The sequence below is a fragment of the Argiope bruennichi genome, chromosome 9, assembly GCF_947563725.1.
Source record: "Argiope bruennichi chromosome 9, qqArgBrue1.1, whole genome shotgun sequence".
Lineage (NCBI taxonomy): Eukaryota > Metazoa > Arthropoda > Arachnida > Araneae > Araneidae > Argiope > Argiope bruennichi.
The window spans coordinates 34,693,065-34,720,898 of NC_079159.1; the positions used below are offsets into that span (position 1 = coordinate 34,693,065).

At 26.2% G+C, this 27,834-nt stretch overlaps 1 protein-coding gene across 2 annotated transcripts; it reads left to right on the forward strand.

The window, feature by feature from the left end:
- Window positions 1-109: 109 nt before the first annotated feature.
- LOC129984597 (COP9 signalosome complex subunit 7b-like) lies at window positions 110-27,225 on the forward strand. Of its 2 annotated transcripts, none has more exons than XM_056094523.1 (8): window positions 110-293; window positions 4,923-5,096; window positions 7,220-7,298; window positions 7,870-7,958; window positions 10,071-10,273; window positions 11,328-11,433; window positions 16,024-16,139; window positions 26,731-27,225. In XM_056094523.1, the coding sequence occupies exons 2-8, from the start codon at window positions 4,926-4,928 to the stop codon at window positions 26,768-26,770; spliced, it is 804 nt and encodes a 267-aa protein (XP_055950498.1). In that variant the 5' UTR covers window positions 110-293; window positions 4,923-4,925; the 3' UTR covers window positions 26,771-27,225. The 2 variants fall into 2 exon arrangements, with proteins under 2 accessions (XP_055950498.1, XP_055950499.1); XM_056094524.1 differs by lacking the exon at window positions 26,731-27,225 and adding an exon at window positions 16,843-16,941.
- Window positions 27,226-27,834: the final 609 nt, after the last annotated feature.

Sequence of the window (27,834 nt, forward strand, 5' to 3'; positions counted from 1 at the left end):
AATCTGTTAAATATATAAAAAGCTATTCAAATTGTATCAAATTGAGAAAAGATGACAAGTAAAAAGTTTATTAAATAGAATTTGGCAATAAATTCCGTTTTGTCTAACTGCAGCTTATTTATATTCGTAAACAAGAAGAGAATAGAAATGGGTATATTTTTGCATCTGTAGTGTTAATCAGAGAGCGAAAATAGTTATTAAACTTTCACAATTGTGATAATCAAAGCTACTTTTATCGCAATTTTGTTCTGAACTGTGCCGCTGTGTGTAAAAAACGTACCAGAGAATTATAGGTACCGTAATCCCGCTCTATGTCATATTGGCATGGTTTCACTTTCTTTACTAAAATGTATTTTAATATTGCTTTTATTTACATTTTCGTATTATATTATTCTAGTAAATTTTATTTCATTTGTTATTTATACTATTACTTACTATCTATATATTTTTCTCATGGCGCGATTCTGTGTATTTGTGTTATGTACCAACTCACACTACTTCATTAAACTAATCATAAGAGTTCCCTTGTATCCGAATTCATAAAAAATTAAATTAATTAAAATATAATATGATTTCTTTAAAAAAATTATTATAACTATCTTAATTCCGCAGTGTCAATTAAAATGCAATTGTAATCCCAAATCCCTGAAAAGCAAAAAAATAATAGCCTATAAATTGACAAATTATACCTTTTCAAATTTTCTGATAATTTTTTTATACTTTTCTTGAAATAATAAGAAATTGGACAGAAATACTTGCTTTCCTCGCTCTATTATCTTTCCTATCAAAGAATTTCCTTGTGATATACTTAATTTGTTTTTAAAAAACAATAATATTTTTTTTTATTTTAAATTTTTGGAATTAGTATTTTTTTAAATAATTTTTTTTATCTAATTTCAATTTTTTCGAATGTATGTATATGTTTTAACCATTTTATTAGAAATTTCTGATTTGAGTTGTATGTATTATAGATTGTAAATGATTATTCAACGATTCAAAATAACATCACTTATTTAGATTGATTACAAGAAATATGATGCAAGATCAATTTCATTAATTTCGGATCTAATTGTGTATTTGATTCTTCAAGCATTTGAATAAATATGACATGGTCAAAATTTATTGATTGAAAATATATTCAATCTGATTTTTAAATGTGTTAGTTAGATTAGGTAATAATGAAAATTTTGTTAAAAATTACATTATATTGCAAATACCTGGGAAAATTTCTGAGTGATGAGAGGGAATATAAAATGAAGATAAGTTGTGATGCTATAAAATGTAGTGATATTATCTATTTATGTATAAATAGAAATTTATTTATTCATGTACAAATAGAAATGATAAATCCATGTACAATTTTAATAAAATGAAGAGATCTGTAAATGAAAGTATTTATGTTCATATACAAATTTTGTTTGGGAAGCTTTTATAATTTCCCTTATATCACAATCAATAATTGAAATTATAAAATGAGAAATCTGCTGTAAATTAATTCTAGCTTAAATAATTGTTTAACTTCTGTAGATAATAATTAACATCCACTTAGACTATATTCTAAAAACTGTCAGTGCTAACAAAAATCTCCCTTGTAGGAAAAATAATAATCGGGACAAGATCAAGTGTTTAGGGGGATGTATTTATTGCAATACTTGTTTTTTTTTATTGTAATTTTTGAAATTTATTGTTCAGAAAAGGATAAGGGATTAAGCTCATTTAAACCTAGATCTTTCTTTTCTCAACCACTTTAAATATTAAATTTACATGCTAGACCAAAGGTTGCTAATTATTCTCGGTAGGATTAGGATACTAACTTTATGATTAAAGATCTTTCCCATCACCTACAGTATTATTTATATTAGCAGGAATAGACTGTATTAAATATATGAAAATTTGATTCATAAATGATATCTGTAATGTCTTATAAAAATATCTAATAAGTGATTAATGCATATACGTTAATAATATTAAACCTTAGTTTTATGACAAACAGTATGTTTGTAATATTTCTTGACACATATTGATTTCTTGATTTGATGCAATGTATAATGTTCATAGTGTTACTTCATATGCATTGCTTATGAAATTAATATTAAAAGTGTCAAATTAGTATTAGTATGTATAAAAATTATTACTGATTTTTATACATCCAAATTTTTGTTTTGCCAATTATACGTTTATTGTGTTTTATTTGTATATTTTCTAACTATTAAAAGTAACATTTTGTGTTAATAGAACAGGTTGCCATACCACTGGGAAAACAGGAAATACACAGAGAATTTAAAAATTATCTGAAAAAAAAAAAAAAAAAAAAAACTAGGAAAATCCAGGAGAATTTGAAAATTTTCATGAAAACAGGAAATTTTAAGTTTCTTAGTTATTTTTTCCTATCTAAAAAATGCCACTCTCTAAAGATTACAAGAATAAAAGATTGTTGTATAGCTTCCAAAAACAAAACAATACCATTTGCAATTGTGTAATACAGAAACTCTCCTCTTTTTTCTTTCCTTTCTTTTTATGCATATAAATCATTCCAGTTTTGATTTGTATGACACTTGTTCTTTTTCTATGGGATTCCCTAATTGTAACTAATGAACATGCGCGAGACTTTTGTAACTCCATGAAAAAATGGAATATAGTGGGATAAGCATCATTCAATCAGCAGAAGCAGCGCGGTAGTGTTTAATCTACCATATATGGATTTATTGAATTATTTGATTATTATTAGAGGAATTTTAGCTTATTCAGATTAGAGAATTTTTTTTAAAATGATTAGTTGGTCAAAATCCTTATTTAATATGAATTAGATGGATAAAAAAAATCAATCCTGAATTTGCCGAATGGGTTTGAGAAGTTTCATCTGTGTTCACTGAAAGAAAATAACTAAAAATTGCTATTAGTTATTGTTAGGCTATACAAGAATATCGTATGCTTATTTCTTAAAGATTAGGTCCATTAACTGCATGAAACTGATGGCTTAAAAATCTATAGAAATTGATGCCCAAATACTTGAATTAGCAAAACTGAAAAATAAAAAATAAAAATGTAATCTTGCTTTGTAATGTAATCATTAAATGATTTGTATCATGATAAGATTTTTTTCGTATTTTATTTGATCCAAGTCTTTAATTTTGTTTATTGGCAATTAAAGAGCATGACAGACAATATATCCCTTATAAAATTTGTATATAATTTATACATTTTGTCTCGCTAAATTCTGAATAATAGATAAAGAGAAAATTTATATATGTATATTAACCTTCTTTTAATATGCTATTATTCTGAGTAATGTTAAATTGCTGCTTACATTTCTTGCTTTTTCTACGCCTTAAAACTATATTTGGTTATAATTAGCACATGAGTGCTATTCTCGTGTTTCCTTGTATCTTGAATATATGTACAGGGAATTGTTTTCCCAGATTTGCGTGGCCATCCGGTAGAAGTTTTGACTAATATTATTATAAATTCAGTTATCTAAAAATAAAAATACAATCTCTAGACTTGTTACTATATGTCTCATTTCAGTGATAAAAATTTTCTATATAGTATTGTTCTATATTTTAAAGATCTTAAAACCATGTTTGACTATAATTAGCACATGAGTGCTATTCTCGTATTTCCTTGTATCTTGAATATACATACAGGGAAAACGCAGGAAATTGTTTCACCAGATTTGAGTGACCACCCTGTAGAAGCTTTGATTAATATTATTGTTATAAATTCAGTTATCTAAAAATTAAATACAATCTCTAGACTTGTTACTATATGTCTCATTTCAATGATAAAGATTTTCTATATCAGTATTGTGCTACATTTTAAAGATCTTAAAATGCCTTAAAACCATATTTGATTATAATTAGCACATGAGTGCTATTCTCGTGTTTCCTTGTATCTTAAATATACATACAGGGAAAACACAGGAAATTGTTTTCCTAGATTTGAGTGGCCACCCTATAGAAGTTTTGATTAATATTATTGTTATAAATTCAGTTATCTAAAAGTAAAAATGCAATCTCTAGACTTGTTACTATAAGTCTCATTTTAGTGATAAAAATTTTCTATATCAGTATCTTTCTACAATGATATTGGTGTCATTCTCTTTATATAAACGTAATTTAAGATTTTGAGATTGGTATCCTGATATTAATTCTGATCTTAATTGTATTCAAAGAAAAGGCATTGTGAGCATTATTTAAACTATAACTTTAGATTAACTCAAATCTATTACCAAGGTTTTATTTAAATTGATAATGGCATCTTGACTTAGGATAGTCTAATTTTGATGGTTAGTTTGAGATAAGAATTGAGCATTACTTTAAAAGGAAGTTGATAAAAAAAATAATAAAAAAATAACGGATTATATCATGTGTTGATTCGGAAAGATTAATATCTCTTGAAGACATGCTAGGGCTATATTTCGAAACATTGTAATTTTTTAACCATTATAAAAATAAACAGCATTACAGTTAAAACAATATTTATCTTATGAAGCTTCCATCTGTACTGTTATGACATAGAATTATAGATTTAAAGTTTACTAGTCCTAAATACAATGGCAGATTTTTTATGAAATTGCCTTGAAACTTTAGTCCTCCAACACTAAACATTCTAATATTTTCCTTAGAAAGAATGGATAACATTAGCTTAAATGATTGGAAAAAAAATTCATCACTCATTTCTATTTCAGATTGCTTTTTTTTTTTAATTTTTTTTTTTTACCTTTTCTAAATGTGTTCTGCAAAACTTTGAAGCCTTAATTAATAATATTTTATGAATTTTCCATAACAATAAATGTAAAAATGTCGTTTGTACTGATTCATTTGACATTAAGTTAATTATCTTAATACTTAAAGATTTATTAGTGTTGTGATTATCATCTATGTGATGATGCATATTAATTTTCAAATGTAATTCTATTTTAGAAAATGAGTGATAAGAATCTTCCAACTATCAACCAACAAGCTCTTCTTGAGCAGTATTTGCTTTTAGCCAAATCTGCTAAAGGAGCTGCTGCAGTTGAATTGATAAAACAAGTCCTTGTTGCTCCAGGAATCTATGTGTTTGGTGAACTTCTTGACATGCCAAATATACAAGAGGTATGTATTTTACTATAAATAAAAGTCATTGTATATATGTATAGTCTACATCTTTCTAACAACTGGATCACTTTCAATTTGCACTACTATTATTTAAGTCAAGATAAAGATTACTGACAAATTTTTAAAGTGCAAAAATTAATAAATGAATTATCTGATATTTTACCCCCTCCCCTTCCCCTGTAGTAACTTCAAGGGTAATTATTCCAGAATAAATATTTTAAACCATCTAAAAAATTCAACATTTTGACATTTCAATGAAATTAATTTCATTTCTACACAATATTTCTTTAAGTTACTAATTTCAAAAAATTAAATGTATTAAATTTAATGTTAATTTTGAATTATTTTACTACTATTGTCTTAAATTTCTTTCAAAGTAGTGATTTAATAATACCTGGAAGCAACCACTCAAAAAAGAATACTCAAAATTAATTTTTAAAATGAGATTAAAACAATTAGTGATCCATTAATAAAAAATATATAATTTTGAACAAAAAAATTTTAAAAAGAAAAGAAAGAAAATATTAACTATAATCTTCAATTTAGTCCATAAAGGAAGAATATAATGAATATTTAATTTTTATTCATATATCGAAAAATCAGTCAATTTAAATATTTAAAAAAAAAAATAATTCTCAGTTGCTAGATACCAAAACAGGAACTGGAATTTTGTATCTGATAGTGACACAGACTAAAAGGGTGGGGATATTTTTAATTCCTACTAGATGACATTGGACAATTATCTATATTGATGTTTTACTATCTTTAGCCATTGTCTCGTGTAGCATAGAATTTTGGAACATTAAATAAGAAATATAATTTTTTATTATCCTGGCAGCAACAGATTTTCTTATCAAAGAAAAAATGCATATTTTTTAATACAGAAATTGCTACATATAACAAATTTGTGCACACACTAATAGAAAAAGGCTATTTCTCATCAAATTTACACTTAGCTAGTGGGCTCATTGTAATTAAGTGAAATAGTATAAAAATTTAGTTCTATTATTGACCAAGACTTATTTATATTTTTTAACTAAAATTTATAAATTTTTAAAATCTTGGTTAAACATTTCTGAAATGAAAATCTTAAAATTCTCTTTATTGTAGGGAAGACGTGGTTAAGGGAGTTTAAAAAAAGATAGATGTTATTAAAAGTTGATTTAAGGTTATATCTGACATAATTTTCTTGTAAAGATAAATTTTATTATCTGTAAAATGTTTTAATTAATTGAAAACTAACATTATTATTATTATGCAACCAATCCTGAAATGTACAAAGAAAGGGAGGAGGGATTGTAGTTAATTAAATATTAGAAATATTTGCTGTTTTATTTATTGGAACAGTATGGTCTATCTTATGTTTTTTATTACTGTGCAAGAGGAAGTGTGCAGCACAGTTTAAAATCCAATTTTTCCTAAATAGCAAACACATAACCTCCCTTTAACTGAACATTTGGAATATAGCCCTAAATTAAGATTTAAAAAATATTGAAAATATGAGAAAATACTTACTTTTCAAATTATTTTGATTTGCCAAACTGTAATTAATAACATTATGTCTATTGTTTATATAATGCTAAATAATATAATTTTTTTTCCTTACTATATAATATTAAATTTTTTGTATCAGTATTAGTACAGTTTTGGTCTTTATAACTGTTAAGAATTCAGTTAACCACGTGATCTTCCTGGGCAGAGCTAGCTGCCAGTCATATAAATATCACCTGGTCTCTTTGTTGTTAGTATATATATTTTTTTTCGAACAGAAGTGAACTTAACTCTTGTACTAGGGGAAGTGTGATCTTGGCTCTCTCTCTCACCCAAGAAGTTTTATGTGTGGTTCTCTAGGTCTACTACACTATGGCGTAATCATGGGCCTTATGTTGTTCATGTTACCAAAAAATCACATAAAAGACAACATGTGTTTCAAGTCATTTCACCCAGGACACATCAAATAAATTACTGTAATCATGAAATGCAATAATTTTCAGTAACTCTTGCTCATAATAGTGCATTGTAGATTAATTTGTTTCTTGGTATTATTATATTCAGCTTTATAATTGATTTTATGATGTTTCATACTAGTAATTTTATTATTGACAATACTCTTCTTTCAGCTGAATAACTCAACTCAATATTCCCCATATTATCAACTCTTACACTTGTTTGCTTTTGGTACTTTCAGCAATTATATGGGTGAGTACATTTTTCAAAATTAATTATAATTAATATATGATATCAATAAAATAGTTAGATTGCTTAATAATGGACATGTGTATTTTAAATATTATCATGACTTCAACATTTCTGCATGTAGCCATACTTGGCTTTGAAACATTCTGTAATTTATTTGTTAGTTTCTATTAAGATTGTTAAATTTTTACCTCGTTTGTTTTGTAAATATTCAACAGTTTAGAATTGCTTTTAGGAAAGTTATATATACTATTGGACAGCTGTATCTAAAGTCTGCATTTTTTTTTTCTATTCCATTTTGTATGATTTTTTTTATTATTATTAATTATATATTTCTTTTCTTTTTTAAAAAAAAATTTCTGTGGGAAGAATTTTTGTAAATTAAGTATTGCATATGATGAAATGAATGTATTTAATATAAAATTGCTTCTGAAACCCATAATAGTTTACTCAATGCAATTCACATTCTGTGTTTATTTGCCATGTGTAACTTCCATCATTATTATTCAGCCGTTTCTTGCATTCCTAAATTTAAATAAAACGAGGGGAAATTTTTATTTATTTATTTTTGTAGAAAACAAGTCATCATTTCCAGAATTAACACCTGCGATGATTAATAAGTTGAGGCATCTGACAATTGTCTCATTAGCAACAAAAGAAAAGGTAAAAATATTTTTTAACTTTTGCATATTACAGTCTAGTACTATAGCTTTTATTAATTTTTTAAAATTGTTTTAATGCAAAATCGTATTTCAATATATAATAAGGTAATATTTGTGTGATAAATTTTATAATGAATATTGTGTAATGTAGGGCATTTTACATTTTTTTTTCAATTATTTCTTATAATTGCTTCATGATTATATATATGCTTAATAGTACTGTATTCAACTAAAACCAGGCTGTTTATTTAAAAAAAGGGAACAAAAATCTTGTATGGAAAGAGTTTTTAATTTTCTTAAGATTTGTGAAAACCAAATGTTAATCAAACCACACAATGCTTCCTATTACATGCCAGCAAAATCTAGATTACAGTTGGTTATTTCCTTTCATTTTTCTATTCTTTCATTGCTGTTGTAATATTTTGAATTTCAAATAGCAATAAGTCTTGCTCTCAATCCAATTTTCCAATATATTTTGCTGATATGTACATTCAATTGTAAAAAAGACAAAATAAATGAAATCGCCTTGTGATTAAAAATTCAAGTTTCAACGAAGAAGGGGCAATGTTATCAAAATTGACTCGCAAATGAAATTATGTTTACTCTTTCCACACTTTGAAATAATCACTTTTGTAAAAGATCTGATAAAACAGGAATAATAACATCTGGAGATTTTTTTCTTAAAGTATTCATATCTCACATTGTATATCACAGAGGATAATCTATTTTATGTGGATTTTAAAAGCAAATTAATATTATTACTACACACAAAGTAAAAATTTTTTAGTTAGGATATAAATCTTAATATAAACATTGGTAACATTTTCCTCTATACTTTTAAAGTTTCGCATGCATGTTGCAAGTTATTTTTCTCTTGAGATTTGAATTAATTATAGGCAAACCTGTAGCATAATGCATGTCAGAGAAAGCAAAACTATTAGAACATGAAATTATGAAAATAATATTGAAATGTACTATTAATTTTATATGTTTGCATTTCTTTTAACAATGATGTCATGTACTGTTAAAAATTGAAAAATATTTGATAATGAAAATTTATTTGAAATCCTACTGTTATGCAGATTTACAATTTATTTCTGTCTTTTGATAGTCAATCATAATGTTAATAGTATTGTGATTGACTCATCATAATATTGGATCCTGAATTGAAACAAATTTATTTTTTTATTTCAATGAACCTTATCCATTCCAAATCTGACATCATTAGTTTGATGGAATCCTGTGACTTCAAAACTGAATCTTATACAACAAATAAATTGATCTACCTAGCCTATGATAATAGATTTTTTTGTTGTTGTTGTTTTTGGATTCCTAATTTGGATCCTAGCCAGATTCTTGGCCTTGTTTTACATAGGCCAAGAAAATCTTTGAACTCATTTGGGAAACATTTAATTAAAAACTCGCCAATCAAGATTTTTTAATTAGAAAGAAATGTTTGAATAATTAGCTAAAAAAAAAAAAAAAATGGAACTATATTGCCAGCTGGTAGAATCTCAGTTTCAGTTCTTACAATTGCTCAAGAAAAGTTACAAATAAAAAAAAAACTATCTTATGATTCAGAAAAATAAATCAACAGAATAAAACAAATGTATTTAGAACAATAAATGTTTGCTCCCTTCAATAATTTTTCTCATATTTTTCCCCACCTATAGTCATGTGTAACAATATTGTGCACAGTTACATGGAAAAAAATCATTCAAAACAACACAAATCATTATATTAAAAATTTTAAATCAGATTCTATGTACTTTCACTTACCATTATGACTACCTGTATGTCAAATTTCATGGCTGTGAGTGTAGTAAATTTCACAGTAAAAATAAAAAAATATACGAACAATATAAAGAAATATTTATCTGTGCATCAGACACACAGATAAATATTTCTTTATATAAGAAAAAATTCATTGTCTTATTTATAGATGCCTTTTCTTGTATTTTTTTAATTTTGTTCATATTCCAGTATGATATACCAGTTGTTTTTGTTATGTTAAACTATAATTTTTATTATTTATGTCAAAACTCCTATTGTTGATACTCTTATTTATCACTTTTCATCATTCAGATGTTAAATCATATTTATTTTATTTCAGTGCATTCCATATTCTAAACTCCTTAAAGAATTGGATATGAAAAATTTACGTGAGTTGGAAGACCTTATAATTGATGTGATTTATGCTGATATAGTTCGGGGGAAGCTGGATCAAAGAAATAGCCGGTTGGAAGTAGAATATACATTAGGAAGAGATATTAAACCTGCTGATATTGATATTATTTTACATGTTCTTCAAGAATGGTTTGTATATCTGTATTGCATCTAAAATGATTTTAATTTTTTATGTTAGATATAGTTATTATAATTCATTTTCTTGTGAAAAAGAATCTTGCTAACTCAGAGTAAACTGAATTCTTATATTTTTTGTGAGAATGGCCTAAGTTGTGATTCATATTTAGATCAGAATTCAATCAATAAAATGTTGTACTTTTGGAGAGTTAAACATTTCTACATTATGCTTTTCCCCCATATAATGTATTCTATACACCTTATCCTTTTTTATAAATTTCAGCAGTGCTTCTGGTTATTTATAAACTATCAATAAAAGCTCAAATTAACATTACATAGAATTTATATGTTTGTATTTTTTTTTTTTAAATAAAATGTGTTGGTATTAAACTTGTGTTTTAAAACTAGTTTTATTATGCTGAATATTAAATATTAATGTTTGAAAACTGACCTTTTGTTTAAATATATCAACTATAGCATCTCAAAGCTTTGCTTACCCAATTCAACTGTCATAATAGTGTACTATATTGCTAGATGTCAAAATGTGAATTAAATCTTACAGAAATACATTCAGATAAAAAGCTTCAGTAATGGTAGAGTCTAATTTTTATTTTTATTTTTCCTTTATATTTACTACTATCAATAAAAGCTCAAATTAATATTACATAGAATTTATATGTTTGTATTTTTTTTAAATAAAATGTGTTGGTATTAAACTTGTGTTTTAAAAGTAGTTTTATTACGCTGAATATGAAATATTAATGTTTGAAAACTGGCCTTTTGTTTAAATATATCAACTATAGCATCTCAAAGCTTTGCTTACCCAATTCAACTGTCATAATATTGTACTATATTGCTAGATGTCAAAATGTGAATTAAATCTTACAGAAATACATTCAGATAAAACGCTTCAGTAATGGTAGAGTCTAATTTTTATTTTTATTTTTCCTTTATATTTACTCTTATAAATATATGCTTTCTTTTTTCTCTTAGCATTTAAATTTGTTCAGCAGTGAGGTGTTTTCTTTTTATTAATGTGCTTAAAAAAATGATTAAATTCTTTTAGGTCAGACAGCTGTGAAACTGTTTTGAATAACATTGAAAATCAAATAATCAAGGCAAATAACATGAAAGATAATCACCTTAAGCTTAAGCAACAAATTGAAACTGAGGTAATTTCTTTTTTTTTTGTAGTATTTATTTTGTTTTTTGTATTATTAATCCCATTTACATTTATTTCTTGCTTTACTAATCTGTTATTTCTATATTAATTTCTTTTCCAAGCTGTTATCTGATTAACATTAGCTATAATTTATAAAAACACGCAGAGTGAAAGTATTGTAGTTGTCAAAAAATTTTACCTTGAAGTTTTAATAAATGGCCTCATTTTAAAACATATTTAGAATTGCATGAATTGCAGTGTCCTGTCTAAGACAGGACACTTTTACTGCACAATCATAAATTTCATTATTTTTATAATTGAATTTTATTGTTCTTCGACAAATCTGTGTGTGCTAATAAACATTCCTTTGTTATTCTTTTCAATTTCATTTTTGTTCATCTGTATTTCCTTACATTAGGATGGCTATTATCATTTCCAGTGATTCAAAATTAAAGGGTATGGATAAAAATAATTTTTAAAAAATTATTCTCCATGTGATTATTTAGGTGAAAAAAATTAGTTTAAAATTTGGTGAAAAGAAACTGATGTATCTTCAGGGGAAAGATTAAAAGCATTGACATCAATTGGCATTCTTTCCAATGACTTTATTACGATAAAAGTGGACGATGCAATAGATTTTGTAAGAGACACTTGGTGCAGGTATTTAAAAAGGATGCAAGCTATTCGTTACCAAGCAATTTTGTTTCCAATCTGATCATCTTCAACAGCAGCAACAAAAAAAACTTACTTCTGGGACATTGAGCCAATTAATGTCCCTCTTTATCTTAGAATTTAGAATGTTGAATCTAAAATTTTAGGTGTTATTGCAGAACATTATTCGTCATTTTCAGTGGCTGCCGTTCTGGTGAATTTTGTCCAGTCTTTAGATGAAAATAAAAAGGCTCTAAATAATAATTTATGTCTTAATAAAAATTTAGGTTGAAATTTTGCATCATTCAAAATGAAATTGGAAGCTGCAAACACATTTTTACAATATACTGAAAAATTTTATTATAAACTATAAGATTTTCATTGAATTTAGATGAAGCTGCAGACAGTGATAAAATGAAAATGCTGTCAATATTAGCAAGCTATTTTTCTCTTTCTGTAAATAGAGTTGTGATGAAGCAGCTGGTTTCTGTAAATATTGTAACAGTAAATAAAAATAAGATTTTTAAAGAAAATTTCTAAAGTTTTTTATAAGTAATAAAGTTAATATAATCACTTAATTAATCATTTTAATAATTCATCTAGTCATTTTAATCAACTTTTGCAGAGTTATGCGAGAAACAAAGAGTGTCATTGAAACAAAAGTTAAGAAAGAAACAGATCCTCATTTGCTGGATATTGACAATGCCAGCAAAAAATTTTGTTCTCCCTGTGTCTTAGTGAGAAATATTTTTTAATCATATAAAATGGTCAGTTGACATTACAGAATAACTCTTTGACATATGTTTCATTTTAAATTTGATTTTTTTTTTTTTTTTTGTTAAAAGTCATTTCTCATTCTTGGTTATTATCTTATGATGCTGCACTTTGATGTTACATCTTATTCAAATTCTGATGCTTTTGTGTAATACATTCCTTAGTAAGAGTTATCAAACTGTATCTTTCTACAGTATGCTATATGTATAAGCAGAGAAAGATTGATTCAAGAGCTAGGGAATAAATTATCTCAAACAATATGATTAAAAATTATTTGTAAGAAATCTCTAGCCTTTACTAAACTGCATCTGCTTGATTGACCCAACTACTTGAGAGTAAGCAGTTATATTTATGGGACTACAAAAGCTACCATTTTTTATAATACTGAATAAAAAGGTTTATAAATAGGGAATTCACTAGCACCAAGTAAACTGCTATCTCCGGTTGATGATTCAGGTAAACTTATTTCCATAAATATTTGAGGGTTTGAATTATTTGTTTGGAAAAATATACTAATCTTGGTAAAATGCTAAAAGCTATGATTGTTTTCATGAACCTCAAGTTGAAAGCACATTTAACTTAATACCATGCCTGATAGGTATATGGAAAAATATTGAAGCAATTTCTTCAATTCAGACAGTAAAATGTTGTTGAATATTTGAGGAGAGAAGGGGGGTGCATGATTCTATTGATAGTAGCTTGTCAAGAATTTAAAATCACCTAGTAAATGCTACCTGGAAGACCTTGTTGGTAAGAAAACAATAATGGAAAGGGGGGGGGGAAGAAGAGCCTCATCTCAGTTCAGCAAAGAAAGAAAAGTAATAAAACAAATTTGCAAATGGAAGGAAGCAAAAAGAACTTTTTTTTTCTTTCACTAAAGCAATTTAAAATGAAAGGTTCCAAAAGATTTATAAAGGTTTTGCCGTAAATACAATATTTAATCTTTTGTTATTTTTATCATCGCTTTTAATTTAATAAAACTTTTTAAGTAATTCTCCTTTTATCTGCTTATTTTATTGTTCAATTGATCAAACTTATTTACTTCTTGATGCTTATAGTGGTGTGATTCATTATTAAAAAGCTCAGCTTTTTTGTTTCACATCTGTGTTATCTTTGTATTGCAAAATAAAACAAAATGAGACTTACAAATAAAATTTATATCATAATTGCATATTTATCAAATTTTCAACAAATTCTATAGACAACCTGTATGCTAATTCATGTGGGAATACCATAACAGAAAACTGCTTAGAACTTGTTTGATGAATCGTGGTATATTTGTTATCATCAGAATTTTAAATTTGTATCAAATTTTACAAATCTATTAATTGTCTGCCAGTCTGTTTATTTATGTATATGGAGACGCTATAACTAAAAAACACAATAAGCTGAACAAATGGAATATGATGTGTGATCTTGATAATATACCTTGAAAACCAAAATATTGCAAATTCTGTACTTATCAATTAACAGGAAAATGTTCAAAATGCATAATTGATTCTCCTTACTAAACAAAAGTGATTAACTTGAAACTCGCCATATTGAAATGTATGATAAATTCAAGGATAGAACACTCTTGCTGATTAATATTTTGGCCTTTTAATAATTGAGTAAATATTTCTCATTAAGAAAAATGTGAACTTCAGATACACTCAAAACTAACTCGCCGGTTAAGACGATGTAATTTTATGAAGTATTAAAATTAAATGCTATTGATTGTTATAGAATATTTATAATCCTCAGCCTATAAACTATATGTAAAAATTGATTTACATTTTTTTAACATTTTGATGCATTCAAATTTTAATTGCTAATGATACATCAAATTCAATTTTGGTATGAACATTTATAAAAATATAAAATTATTTTGTGAAAAAAATTTATTAATAGTATGTGTGGATATGATTGAGTTTTTGCTGTTATAGAATACTTATAGTTATGAATTTTTAATGTTGTTTTCCAACGTAGTTAGTGTTATGGTAAGGAAAACCGTTTTACAGATAGGTCTGATGTATGCCAGATAAATTATCTCTGCCCTTGGTGATCATTTGACAACTTGGTCATGAAATCGAAGATTCCAGAATCTATAAGAATTTTGGTGATAAGTTCATTACAATGCGAGTTATGGCATCTTACTAGGATCTTTTTTATTTTACCATTGAAACTATAAAAAGGTAGGAAATAAAGCTGAAATCTGTCAGTAATGAGTCGGTAGTCAAGTTCAAATCAATCAAGTAGTCAGTTAAAAATAGCACACTATCAAGAGACACGAATAGTTGAGTGAAGTCTCTTTGGGCACTTTGTGCTGTTATGGTAATTTTCCACTGGTTTGGTGCTGTTCATTTGTACACTTCAGCTGTGTTTTGCCATATCTGTGTTTATGTTGAATAAAGAGATATTATTTGGTTTCAAGAGACACTGAAATTTACTGCACTGGATCTTGATTTCTGGATTTTGGAAAAGTTGCAGTAATATTATTTATTTTTAAAGCTGATGCGACAAATTTCTCAAAACAGACATCTGCTTCTTGGCAAACTTTAGTGTTGGTATTTAATATGCTAAAACAATAATGCCTTATTCTGTCATTTGTCAATCATGATCAGAATTACCAAATGATGACATGATCAAATAATTACATGATCTAAATTCCAAGACTAATTATGAAGAAGAGTAAAAGAAATGTTGAGAAAGATCTATTATATCTATCTAGCTATCTATCTATCTATATTATAGCTCAATATTGAATGGTGGAATGCTTTTAAATTTTCTTTAAATTAAACTTTAGTCCTGTAAACAGTTAAAATTTTTGAAACAGAAGGTTCCATCTTAAAAAATAGTAAGAAAATATAGGTAATTAAGTTATTGTTGAAACATAGCTGATGACCTATTAATCTTCTCCTGTGGTTCAGTTTAACTCACAGGGATTAAAAAAAAAAAAACTATTAAACTGAGAATAATTGACTGTACATGTATACTGTGTATTTCACAAAGCATTTATGTAAATTAGATTAGAAAGAGATGCAAAGACAGTATTTCAAATGGAATGAATGTGGAATCATTAACTGCAAGTTTCTATTTTTGAGTGATGTTTAAATTTGGGTTCATGGTCATCATGAGTTCTTTTCAGAATTTATGCTTTTTTATATCTTATGTTTATATGAGATTGATTTTTCAGGTATCTAATATCAAGAAAAATCTTAAAGCTCAATCTCAAGATAGCGATTCTGTTGAAGAGATGCGTGAAGTTATGCAAAATGATAAACCATCCAAAAAGAAGCCTAACACTAAGGGGTAAAAAAATCATTTATTCATATTGTGTCTGTATGCAAAGTGTTTCAAGAAAAAGGTTGCTTATTTATTGTTTTGCTTTTAAATGATTATTATTTTTAGGTGTGTTTTGTTTTTTATGTAAGCTGACTCAAACTAAAATCACTCTTGTTTCAGTTCCTTGCTTTTAAATACTAAAATCTCCTTTTCCAAAATATTAATTCGGCTCTGAAGCTATTAAAGTGCAGCTTCTCATATGTGCTTCATAATGGGTTGGCCTATGAATGGAGTAGTAGTCAACATATTCAAACATTTTGATCAAGCTGCAAATTTTGTTATTTTTTTATGGTTTCAGAATCAAAGGGAGTAGTAAATTTTGGTCAAAATCATGAACACCATTACTATTGAAAGGTATGCTCATTTATTTGGATTGTACATTTCGTAGCTTTTTATAGAGCAGAATTAAAAAAAAAAAAAATCAAACACAGTATTTCTTAAAATACTTTATTTCAACAGAACATAAATTTCATCTTTTTAACATTTTTTAAAATCTAATTTAACACAAGTTAATATTATATACTAATCTTAGAAATTCTCTTTTCTTGTTAGAATTTTAATAAAAATTTGTAATGTAGATATTTGACATGCATCAGTTGTAAAAAAAAAATTGTTAATTTTAAAAATTAAATTTTGTTCCTTCTGTTTAGTAAAACTGTGTTTCTTATAGGGTCGTCATACTGTGGTAAATACTGTATCAGGCACATTTCACTTCTCTTCTGTTCCTGTGAATTCAAACCATAAAATATATTCTTTCTTCCAGTTTGCTCTGTATACATATTTCTTTACCTTATTAAAATTATGTTTCACATTTGTGTATCACTTTCTGATTATTTATTAACTCTAAAACATTCATCTGATGCACATTAATTTGTGATTATGTGATTATCTTCTTAATGTAATTTAATTACTATTTCTATAATAAACCTTATCATTCACATAATCTTACAATCTTTTTCTTTACTCTTCTTTTCTTGTTCTTCTTCTGTACATTTTTGTTGCTTTTTCTTAGTGAAATTAAACCAGTTATGCTTTTTACCGCCCCTTTGTTCCTTGTTAATTTTTATTATTCTAACTTTTTCTGATTCATACTTTTGCTTCTGAGTTAATGTTCGGGGAATTCTCTGTGGTAAATGTTCATCTGTACCATTATTTCCATTTGTTTCGCCTATAAAATCTTTGTCATGTTGAGAAATGTGCTGTTCGCTAAAATCGCCTTTTTGCTGTTTTTCTTGTATTGGTTCATTTGATTGTTGGATATCGCCTTGATCCATGCTTTGATCTAAATCTGATTTGTTTAATTCATCTGTAGAAACTGTGCTTTCTGTGTTTATGTTTTGTTGAGAATTTGTTTTTAAATTAAGGTGGGGAAGCAATCCTCCTTGTTTACTTAAATTATTCAAATGTGCATTTTCTGTCCAATAATATTCACTATCAGGGTGCTTGCATTTCATATCTCCTTTCTTTTGCTGCAACTTTAATTCTTTTGATTTCAGGATTGGAGGTAATTGTGAAAAGTTTTCAAATGGAGGTGGTTTTTGATGAGTGCGAGTTGTATTGCTCTTTGAGATTTGGCATTTTGTAATTTCATCCACGCTTTTCTCTTCTGATGAATCATTTTTTGGATATTGGAGGTTATTTTCATCCATATTTTCATGAATATTCTTTAAATTCATATTTTTCTCTTTCAGGGATTTACTAGCAAAAAATAAATAAATAAAAAATAAATTTAGTGATCATATTAACATTTATGCATATATTGACTTGAAGTATCTGCAGAGTATGCTATGGGATCGAATGTGTTAAGTAAATGGCAGTATTTTTTAAAATTTTACTTCAAAATTTTTTATTAAACTTTTTAACTGTCTGACTGATTATAAAGTCAGAATCATTTATTTGTCCAGGACCGATAGTTTAACATCTGACTGTATCTGGTATGGAGGAATTAAATCATCCCACACTGTTCAAAATTGTTTTATCTTTAATCAAAACTTTTTTTTGAAAAATTCGCTGGCCTTTGTTTGAACCATATTGTTCCGATAATGATTATAATGTTGTTGTTGTTTTAATTCTATCTATATTTTAGTAAATAAAAATTTGAATCAAAAAGCATTTATAATTAAATCTCATTTGAAAGTTTTCTTACTTGTTTATTATGGCAGTCAGCTCCACTAGAGTAACTTTATTGAATGGGGCAGTGCTGTGCATATTGTATGCTGGTTTAAATATTAGTTGAATGCTTAAATGTCAGTTTCATTTTCTAGAGTGTTTTTATTTCATTGAGTAAAACAATTGTGGAATGATGGCATATGCCATCTATGTACAAGGGGTGTTAAGATTTAAAAAAAAAAAATCATGCAATAGTGTTCAGGCACTTGTTATAGCTGGCTCTCACACACACATCATAGAAATAATGTCGCCTGTCCTCTATTTCTGCTACTTGTTTCTGTGGTTCCAGTCTTACAACCTGGATATAACTGGTGTTTGTCCCTAGAGTTGAACATTAGGAGCTAATGGATCAAATTTTATGCAGTGTATTGAAACATGAACTATATAATGTAGTAATTAAAGTGCAAGATTCATAAGTGGATTAAACTGTAATTCTTATTTTGATTAAACTTTGTTTTGAAATGTCAAAACTTCTTTTGTTATTTGCTTAAGAATAAGCAAATAAATAATAATTCTTAATAACTAGGTATACTGATTTATATTGCCAAAACCATTTCATGGAAATTTTAGTAAATATTTACCTGTTGGAATCTGTACTAGAGGCATCTTTTCTTGGGGAAGTTTCAAGTTTTAAAACTGCCAGTGCTGATCCTCCCAAAATGAATTTCAGTGCATGATTTTTAATTAACGTAATTGCAGATATTCTGTCCATATTTTTACAGTAGATGGTTCCAAGATGATCAAAATCTTGAAGTTGATAAACTGAAAAAAATAATTCAAAATTTAATACTTGGCTCTTTTATGATAAGAGTTTAAAATTGAGAAATTAGGAAGGTTCCCCTTCATTTTAAGTCACCAGATAACATTTGTTGATTCATTTAAAATGTTTGTAGAATTAACCTTATCTTCCGTGTAATCTTCCAATAACATCAATAATAAATATATTCATCGTACATTGGTTGTAATACAGTAATGCAAAGAAATAACATTATATTTAAGGTGATTAAAACTCCCACAGATTAGTTTCACATTGTCAATAAAATCTGACATTTAATTCTGCAGCATATATATCGCTTATTAGGAAAAAGTTGAATTATTATGTGTAGATAAATCTTTTTCATGTCTATCATTTCTGCTGAGATGAGTTGTCTTTAGAGAAAATGGACTATCAGATTCATATTAACAGTTATTATTTTAGCATATGAAAATTAATTTAAATAGAATATTTGTTTTTTGAACTCTGATTTATAGTTATTTCCTCTCTTCTAATCTTATTCCGTTAAATAATCGTCTCTGTAACACGGAATCAACTACAATGTTAAAGAAGTGGGCTAAGAGAATTTTCCTCTTCAAAACTTTTCTCCTGGATAAATAAATTTGCCTGGTATTGTTCACAAAATCAATTAATATTGAATATAAATTACAATGGGGGCAAAATAAATAATTTCCGTTTCTGTTTAACATATTCTTTCAGGCTTTGAAAAATAAATAATGTGTATTTTGATTTTAAGTTTGCTGAAATAAACTTTAAAATAACTTAAATTCTGATTAAAATGCTTTTTTTTTTTTTTCATCCTCCACTCTAGATGGAGAAAAATGTGAAACAAATCCTTAAAATACTTCATGCAAAAATTTTGACAATTATTTAAAAAATAATCTTGCTTAACTTTTAAGTATATTTAAAATAACTTCTGTAACAAAATATCTTATTACAGCAAAGTAATGATGATTAAAATTTAATAGGTAATCTTAAAAGGAACTTATAAAGTCTATAATAAAATGCATAATTGTTATTATTTACTAAGCTAACTTTTTAAATATATTCTTGCAGAATTGTCTTAAAATAATAATTTTATCTTACCAACTAAGGCTTTTCTGCTGTTTCTTGAAAAGCAATGCTATTCATATATGTCAGTAAATTAATTGATAAAACATAGACAGCCATATATCTAGTATTTTGTAAGATAAATGCATGTTAGATAAATTAACATGATTATTTAAGCGTAATATATTAATCCGATTTTATTTGACAGATATTTTTTTATATTCCTGAAAAAATATTAACATATATAACATATAGAAAATAAATTTTGCCCATATTATCAGTACTTTTTGTTAGTTTATATGGTTTTAATTTCCATAATAATTTAGTAAATTTCAGTTCAAAACAATTTTATCTTTTTGGTCATCTTTACTAACAGTAAAGATGGAAGGGTATGTCTTGTCTCTCTATTGACTGTTAGCTCAAGAGCTATGAAATTTGTCTAGCATATACTTTGGAAAGTGATAATGCACACCCTGATGCATTTTTTTAAAAATGTTAATTAAAAATTAAGCATTTTTTACCATATTTTTCAAAATTAATGGCTGAAAAATGATTTTTTATATCATTTTAAATTTCAAAATATTATCTTTTCAATGAAGCAATTTTTATAAAATCTATTTTAAAATACTTTTAAAAATATTTTTTGCAACAATGTTGTTGACATGAAACTCCCTTCATTTACATTGTTACTGGTGAAAATGTGAAATTACTATTATTTTCTATAACAGATTTTAATTTAAGAGTACTTTCCTAATATTTTTTGAAATTTTGCTGTACTTACAACTAATGTTTAACTTCATGAATAGACAAGAAGAAAAAAAGGCACCTTTAATCTTTAAAGATTGCTGTTCTTTGCTGCTATGTAATTAGATTATAAAAATATATTTTTGTTCTTATTACTTGAAAATTGCTTTCTTATTGCAAATACACTAAATTTTTTGTTAATTCAGAAAAAAATTGTATTGAATAGTATTTTAAGATGCATAAAATATATATAAAAATGTATAGTTCATCTGAAACTTCAATCCTGAATGATTTTATTTTATTCACATAAATTTTATAAGCATTTTTAATTTCAGCAAGAAAATTCGTTTATTAAAGTTTCAACACTTCCATTTCAGATTGAAATTTTATATGAAATGACCAATAATTAGGAAGATATCTGGCACAATAAATAGAGCAGTAAATAAATAAAAATAGTAGGCATTACCTGCCTATTAAAATTAAAAGTTTTAAAATATTTAGATGAGGAAGCCGTTTAAAAACCACATAAAATATTTAATTGCAAATTTTAGCAATCATTAATCTTATTGAACTAGATTATTACCAAAACTAATTTCTTTTTCTCCTCTAGCTTAAGAAATAGCTTTTGTTTTATTGCCTTTAAAATTTCTAGTTTGGGGGTAATAAAACATTATCTCATTTAAAGAATATTTTAAATGAGATTTTTATTATAAATTTTTATTTTGTTGAAAACTTTTTCATACCAAATTTACTAATGATTATGAAAGATAAAATAAGTTATTTTTATATCCAATAGGCAATATTCACAACTTCAAAAATAAATGCAAAACAAAACTTAGGAAAAAATATAAATACATCTCATTTATTTTATTGTAGATAAGATTGTAATTTTATTTATTATGATTTACTTTGAAAAATTTATCTTAATATGAAAATAAAACGTATAATAATAATATTAGGAAATTAACAAATTCTGAATTGTTTCATTTTTAATATTTAAGTTAGAATTATTGTAACAAATAATTTACTGTGCAATACAATATATATATATATATTATATTATTACACATCTTTTCAGTGAAAGGTTAATTTGACTCTATGATGGTGTTTGATTATATATTTACCAAAAATATAGATAGTTTATTGAAAACAATTAATTTATTAGAAATTATATCTAATAGTCAAAATTTATATAACAAAAAAGTTCTTTTTATTTGTATTTAAATTATTGTGTTTTATTTTTATTGCTATTTTCATTCATATTTTTGCTCAAAAACTATTGCTAATATACTGTGTATATACTTTTAGTTCATCCATAGGCACTTTATAATTAAATAGGCCTAATTATTAATTGCATAATGTCTATCATATTAGATCTTCTCTCTAATGATATAATAGTTGTAATAGTAATAATTTTAACTTAGAACAGTAATTTTTATTTCTAGTATATATTAAAGGAATTCAGAATTTTTTGTGTGCATATGTGTATGTTTTATAATATCTTGCACTCTCTTATAGGACAACTACATTGGATTATATGAAAGCTATAATGGATTTTGTATTAAACCCGAACACCATATTTGAAAAAAAATTAATGAATTATTTTAAAAATTAGCATAAATTACATGCGTTCAACAATTTATTGTGGGAATCGTTTTGTATTGATTTTTTTAATTATATTCCAGAACTTTAGTCACTGTATTTTTATAATGTTATTTTTTTTAATTAATGTAATCAACTTAAATGTAAATAAATATCAATAGCTGTAGAAGTCAAATGTTATATGTTACTAGCATTTATTTTTTTTATCTGAGATTTATTAATTTTTGGAACATGGCTAATTGATGATCTAGTTTATCTTTTATTATTAATGATCTAGTTTATTCTGTTTGATTATCTTTTAATTGTTTTGAGTTATTTGTTCTAATTTATTTTACTGTTAATGCTTGAGATTTAATTTTATTGTATTTGGATTGTTTGAGATAAATGACTGCTACCTTTCTCTGTGTTAGGGGGAAATAGGTGGTCTAGTTTTTAAAACGTAATTGTGAAATCCGGATTTAATATTATAGAATATCTATTATCAACACAAAATTAGGATTCCTAGATCAATGAGGAATTGCTTTTTAGAATTTGACAGCCAACTGTTATGGGCCATAACTTGAATTCAGTGATTCTACAGAAATTTTCTTAAGTTTGGATTGGCTATACATCTGTTAAAATTTGACATAAGTCATTAACAAATATTGCAAGGAAATGATATGTTTGATATTTTTTCGTGAGAATATTCTTAAGCCTTTTGTGATCTAGTTTTCTTGATTTAGTGGACAAATTTGCTTATTGTTCTTCTAGTTTTAATTTGTGAAAAATTCCCATATTGCTGATACATTTCATTTTCTTCTGGCATTTAAAGAAATGAAAGCAGAAGAGCATTAAAATACATTATTGATCAACAACCAAGTCTGTATTTACAGATGTAGTGTGAGGATTTGGTGCAAATATTGAAACTTAAAACTGAGATGATTGCTGAACCTGTCTCAGTGCAGTGAAATGAAAAGAGTAAAAGAAGAGTAATGAAACCTTAGTATAATTGAATGGGCAATGGACCCCATGCTGTCTGTCTGTTCAATTTAATCTCGTATTTATTTCAGTTGTCACTTGAAATGCAGATCATATGGCTCAGTCTCCAAAATTTTTCATAATTCAAATCTTATCTTTGGCAATTTGCTGGGTTATTTTGTTCTTTCTGTTATGTGTATACTCTTGAAAATGTGAAACAAGAAATACATAATTCTTGGAATTATTTAGAAATGATTAGTTTTTAATTTTAAATATCAGTTATTTTATTGCCTGTTGAAACATGAAACAGTGATATCTAATCGAGATAATGGTTAAATAAATAGTGACAATTCCATTACTTGAATTTAATTAAAATATTACCAAAATAAATAAAAGATAACTGCAACTGTAATATAACACCAAATTTACAATTTGAGGAATTAAAATATATATACTACTATTGGAGATATTGGTATTCAGTAATTAGAAAATTATAAAAAGAGTTCCTGATATTAATTTAATATTTATACCTCTGGAAAATATTGCACATTTGAGCATGTTTAAAAAAAGAAAGGGGGGGAGACAGATTAAAACTTCAGTGAAAATGAGAATAAAGATAAAAAATGTTTTAATGAAATGAAACTTAGTATTACACTTTATATATATATATATATGATGATGATGAAAATATAAAGTGAAAGGGAAGAAAGGAAAGGTATGCAGATTAATTCCGAAGCATTTTAATTGGTTAATATTTCTTAGTTCATGTCAAATGTATATTTTTTTCTATTCCAATTGTTTTTCAAATTTTATAAAGCTAAATACTTTTAAAAACCACTCAGTTTTGCTTCAGCAGTTATTAATAAGTGCTGAAAGATAATGTGATAACTGCTTTTACAACAATCCCCCCCCCCTGCCTTTTCAAAAATACTAATGTGTCTATCTGGTTTAATAAGTGTTGGGATGCATTCATTAAAATGAAACATTTTTGTTATTGCATAAATTTAATCTGTAATATTTCAAAATTATTTTGTTTATTCTAAAACAATGATGTATATATATAAACAAATTCTAAAGTAAATCACATATTATTGGAATATATATATATATATATATATATATATATATATATATATATATATATATATATATATATATATATATATATATATATATAAATAATATAATATAATATAATATAGTTTAAACTTAGAATATACTAATATATAGTACTAATATCTTATATATAGTACTAATATCTTATATATAGTACTAATGTCTTATATATTATTTACTGCTTTTTAGTGAGAATAAACCTAAACCTTTTCTCTATGGGCCAGTTAAATCTAAGATGTATACTACTATTATTTCACAATTGGTTTCTTTTAATATTCTAGATAAGTAACACTTAGTAAAATTAACTTATTTAGTATTTATTAAAATTCCTTTGGTTGGGGAAAATCAATTTTTGAAATAAGAAATCTAATATTAACTGAGAAAAAAAAAAAAAAGTGAAGCACAAGATTAAAGTTATGTCATCTGTTATGTACAAGCATGTTACATTTTGAAAAGTGCATAAAAGATTTTTTTTTTAAAAAATTACTGAGTCTTTAAATATTTATCGAATTCCAAAACTGGTTAATAAATGACATATATTATCTCAAAATAAATATTGGTGTGTGTTTTACCAGATAATACTATCTGATTACTCAATAACAATATAGGTGTGTGGTTCAACCAATTAGTTTATGATGAAGCAAGCTCAGTAATAGTTTGGGCAGGGTCAAAAATGTTTTTATTCAGATTTATTTTATGATTCATTTTGCTAGCATTGTGCCCATTGATTCTTCTACACAATTTTTATTTCAAGAAAGAGCAGAATTATATTAAGCAGTAAGTAATTGCCACAGCTTCTTTACTTCATTTATCATTTAATATGCCTGCTTGGTTCTTACAATGAACATAGTATTGTTACTCATGAAATGTCATGATTTACCATGATTGAAGGATGTGGCATGATTTACAGGAGAGTCATCATTTAGTTGTGTATTATAAAAAAGATTTTATTTTATTCCAATCCTGTTTGGCAACCAGCAGGCCTGCTAATGAAAATGTTTATTTTGAAACTCAGTTAAATTGTTTAGATTCAACTTCATTTCCATGATTTATAAAATTGTCAGATATTAGAGTTGTGTTATTTTAATTATCTTGTATGTGTTCTATTCATTGTGAAAACGAACCTTTATAATGGAGACCAGTCTCATTATAGCATAGCCCTAATAAAAATGTAAATGTCTGGTTCATCTGTCTGCTAATTTAAATGATATTATAACTCCAACTCTTCTTGTTTTGTACACCTTTTCCTTTTTGAGCTTTCAACAGTGGGAAAAATTATTTGATGAATTATTATTAAATATTTGATGAAACAATGAAAACAATTTGAATTTCTGGCCAATAGTATTAGATATTGTTGGAAATAATTGATATCATGGAAAAGACAGTTTTTTTTTAAACTTTAAAATAGGTTAAAGTTTATTTTTGTTTGATTATATTTCAGAAAATCACTAAAGGTAAACACCAAAATTCAACTTAGTATTCATTTAAGTGAAATTCTAATTTTTTTTTAAAATTATTCTGTAGTGCACATTTCCAGCCTCCAAGGTATAAACGTTCCAAATTTGGCAGGTGTAAGTCAAACTGCCTGACTTATAGAGTGCCAGCTCTCAAAACACATTCCTTCATCTTTATTGCACACTCATATTCATCTTTATTTTTAATAAAGATTTACATTCATGACTTATGAACTAAACTATTCCAAAAATTGGATAACTTTTCATATATTATTCTGTATTAACTCATATATTACCTGCAATTTTTTCTTTATTTTTATACAGTATTTGATAATTTTATAACTTCTCCTAAATATCATATAATCTTCATTGTATCTTATATTTTCATCTTAAATCTTCAATTATGCATAACATTTCTTGGTACTTTTCCAAAAACCCAGCATCATTTAATGCCAAACAAAAATTAGTGTTACATTTCACTTTTCTATCAGTGTATCTTTAAGCAAACATGGAAAAGTATGTCAAGTATAGACACGTTTAATGATGGAAGATAACTATATTTGGCTTACATTTTGCTAATTCTTACTGATGGAAAAGTGACGAATCTAAGATTTTGGTTATTGAGTTAGACGAAAAGTACTTTTTTTAAAATTGTATTTTATTTATTTCTTTTATCCTCCCTCTTTTTCAGCTTGGGTTATGCCATAGCGGGCTATAGTCAAGTCAGCTAGGACCTTGTTCTCTACTCATGTGTTTTCACTACAAAGAACTTTCAGTGTGATCCTAATCTTATGATGATGAAACAACCTCAAATGCACTTCTTTTAGAAGAGCATAAACTTTTTTGGTCTAACACATGACTTGTAACATAAAAAAAAAAAATGATATGGACTTGCTTTTACTAGCTTATACAGGCTTTCATTGATTTATAATTTTGAATTAAAAAAATGTCTTATTTGACTATAATGTAAGTATTTCTCAATTTCATGTGAGTTTTTATTTCTATGGTATTCCAAATCTGTTATATAATGCAAGTTGATTCTGCATAACCTTTTGAAGCTAAATTTTCACCAACACTATTTTAGAAATTTAAGAATAATTTTATAATTTCATATATACAATATAATGGAAATTCCTGTGTTTCATAAATATATTCATTTCAAATGCTAATGTATGCTGTAACACTTATTTAAAAATGAGCCAATAAATTAATGAATTTTGTACTTGAAAATAAATATTTCTTTGGATTTTTTAAAATGCGTTGTGTTGATTGTGTTGAATCTCTATTTTAAGTTTATTAAAATATTTTAAATTTTATTTTTCCCTGCCATTTTCTTCAGTCTACATTTCTCATTAATATTTAGGGCCGCGGTTGCCTGGTGGTAAGGTCCCTGCTTCAGAACCGGAGAGTTTCACGTTTGAGACCCAATTTCACCGAAGAACCATCGTGTAAGCGGGTCTGGTGCACGTTAAACGTCCTCCTGCTGGTGTGAAGAGGGGGGTGCTAGTTCAGGTGTCATCTGACCATGGTTCAAAATTACGAGATCCGTCCCAAAATAGCCCTAGTGTTGCTTTAAAACGGAACGTTAATATAACGAAACTAAACACATTAATATTTATTTTTTGCAGTAGCTGCTGCCTTGCCGATAAAGGGGGAGGGATAAAGGTGGGAAAACATAATAATTTTATTTTAATTGTTTTTGCCATTTATTAAAGTAAAAATCGCAATGCCCTTTCCTGTAAATTAGTCTTGAGTTAAGCAAAAGTAATAATAATTATTATAAATTATATGTAGA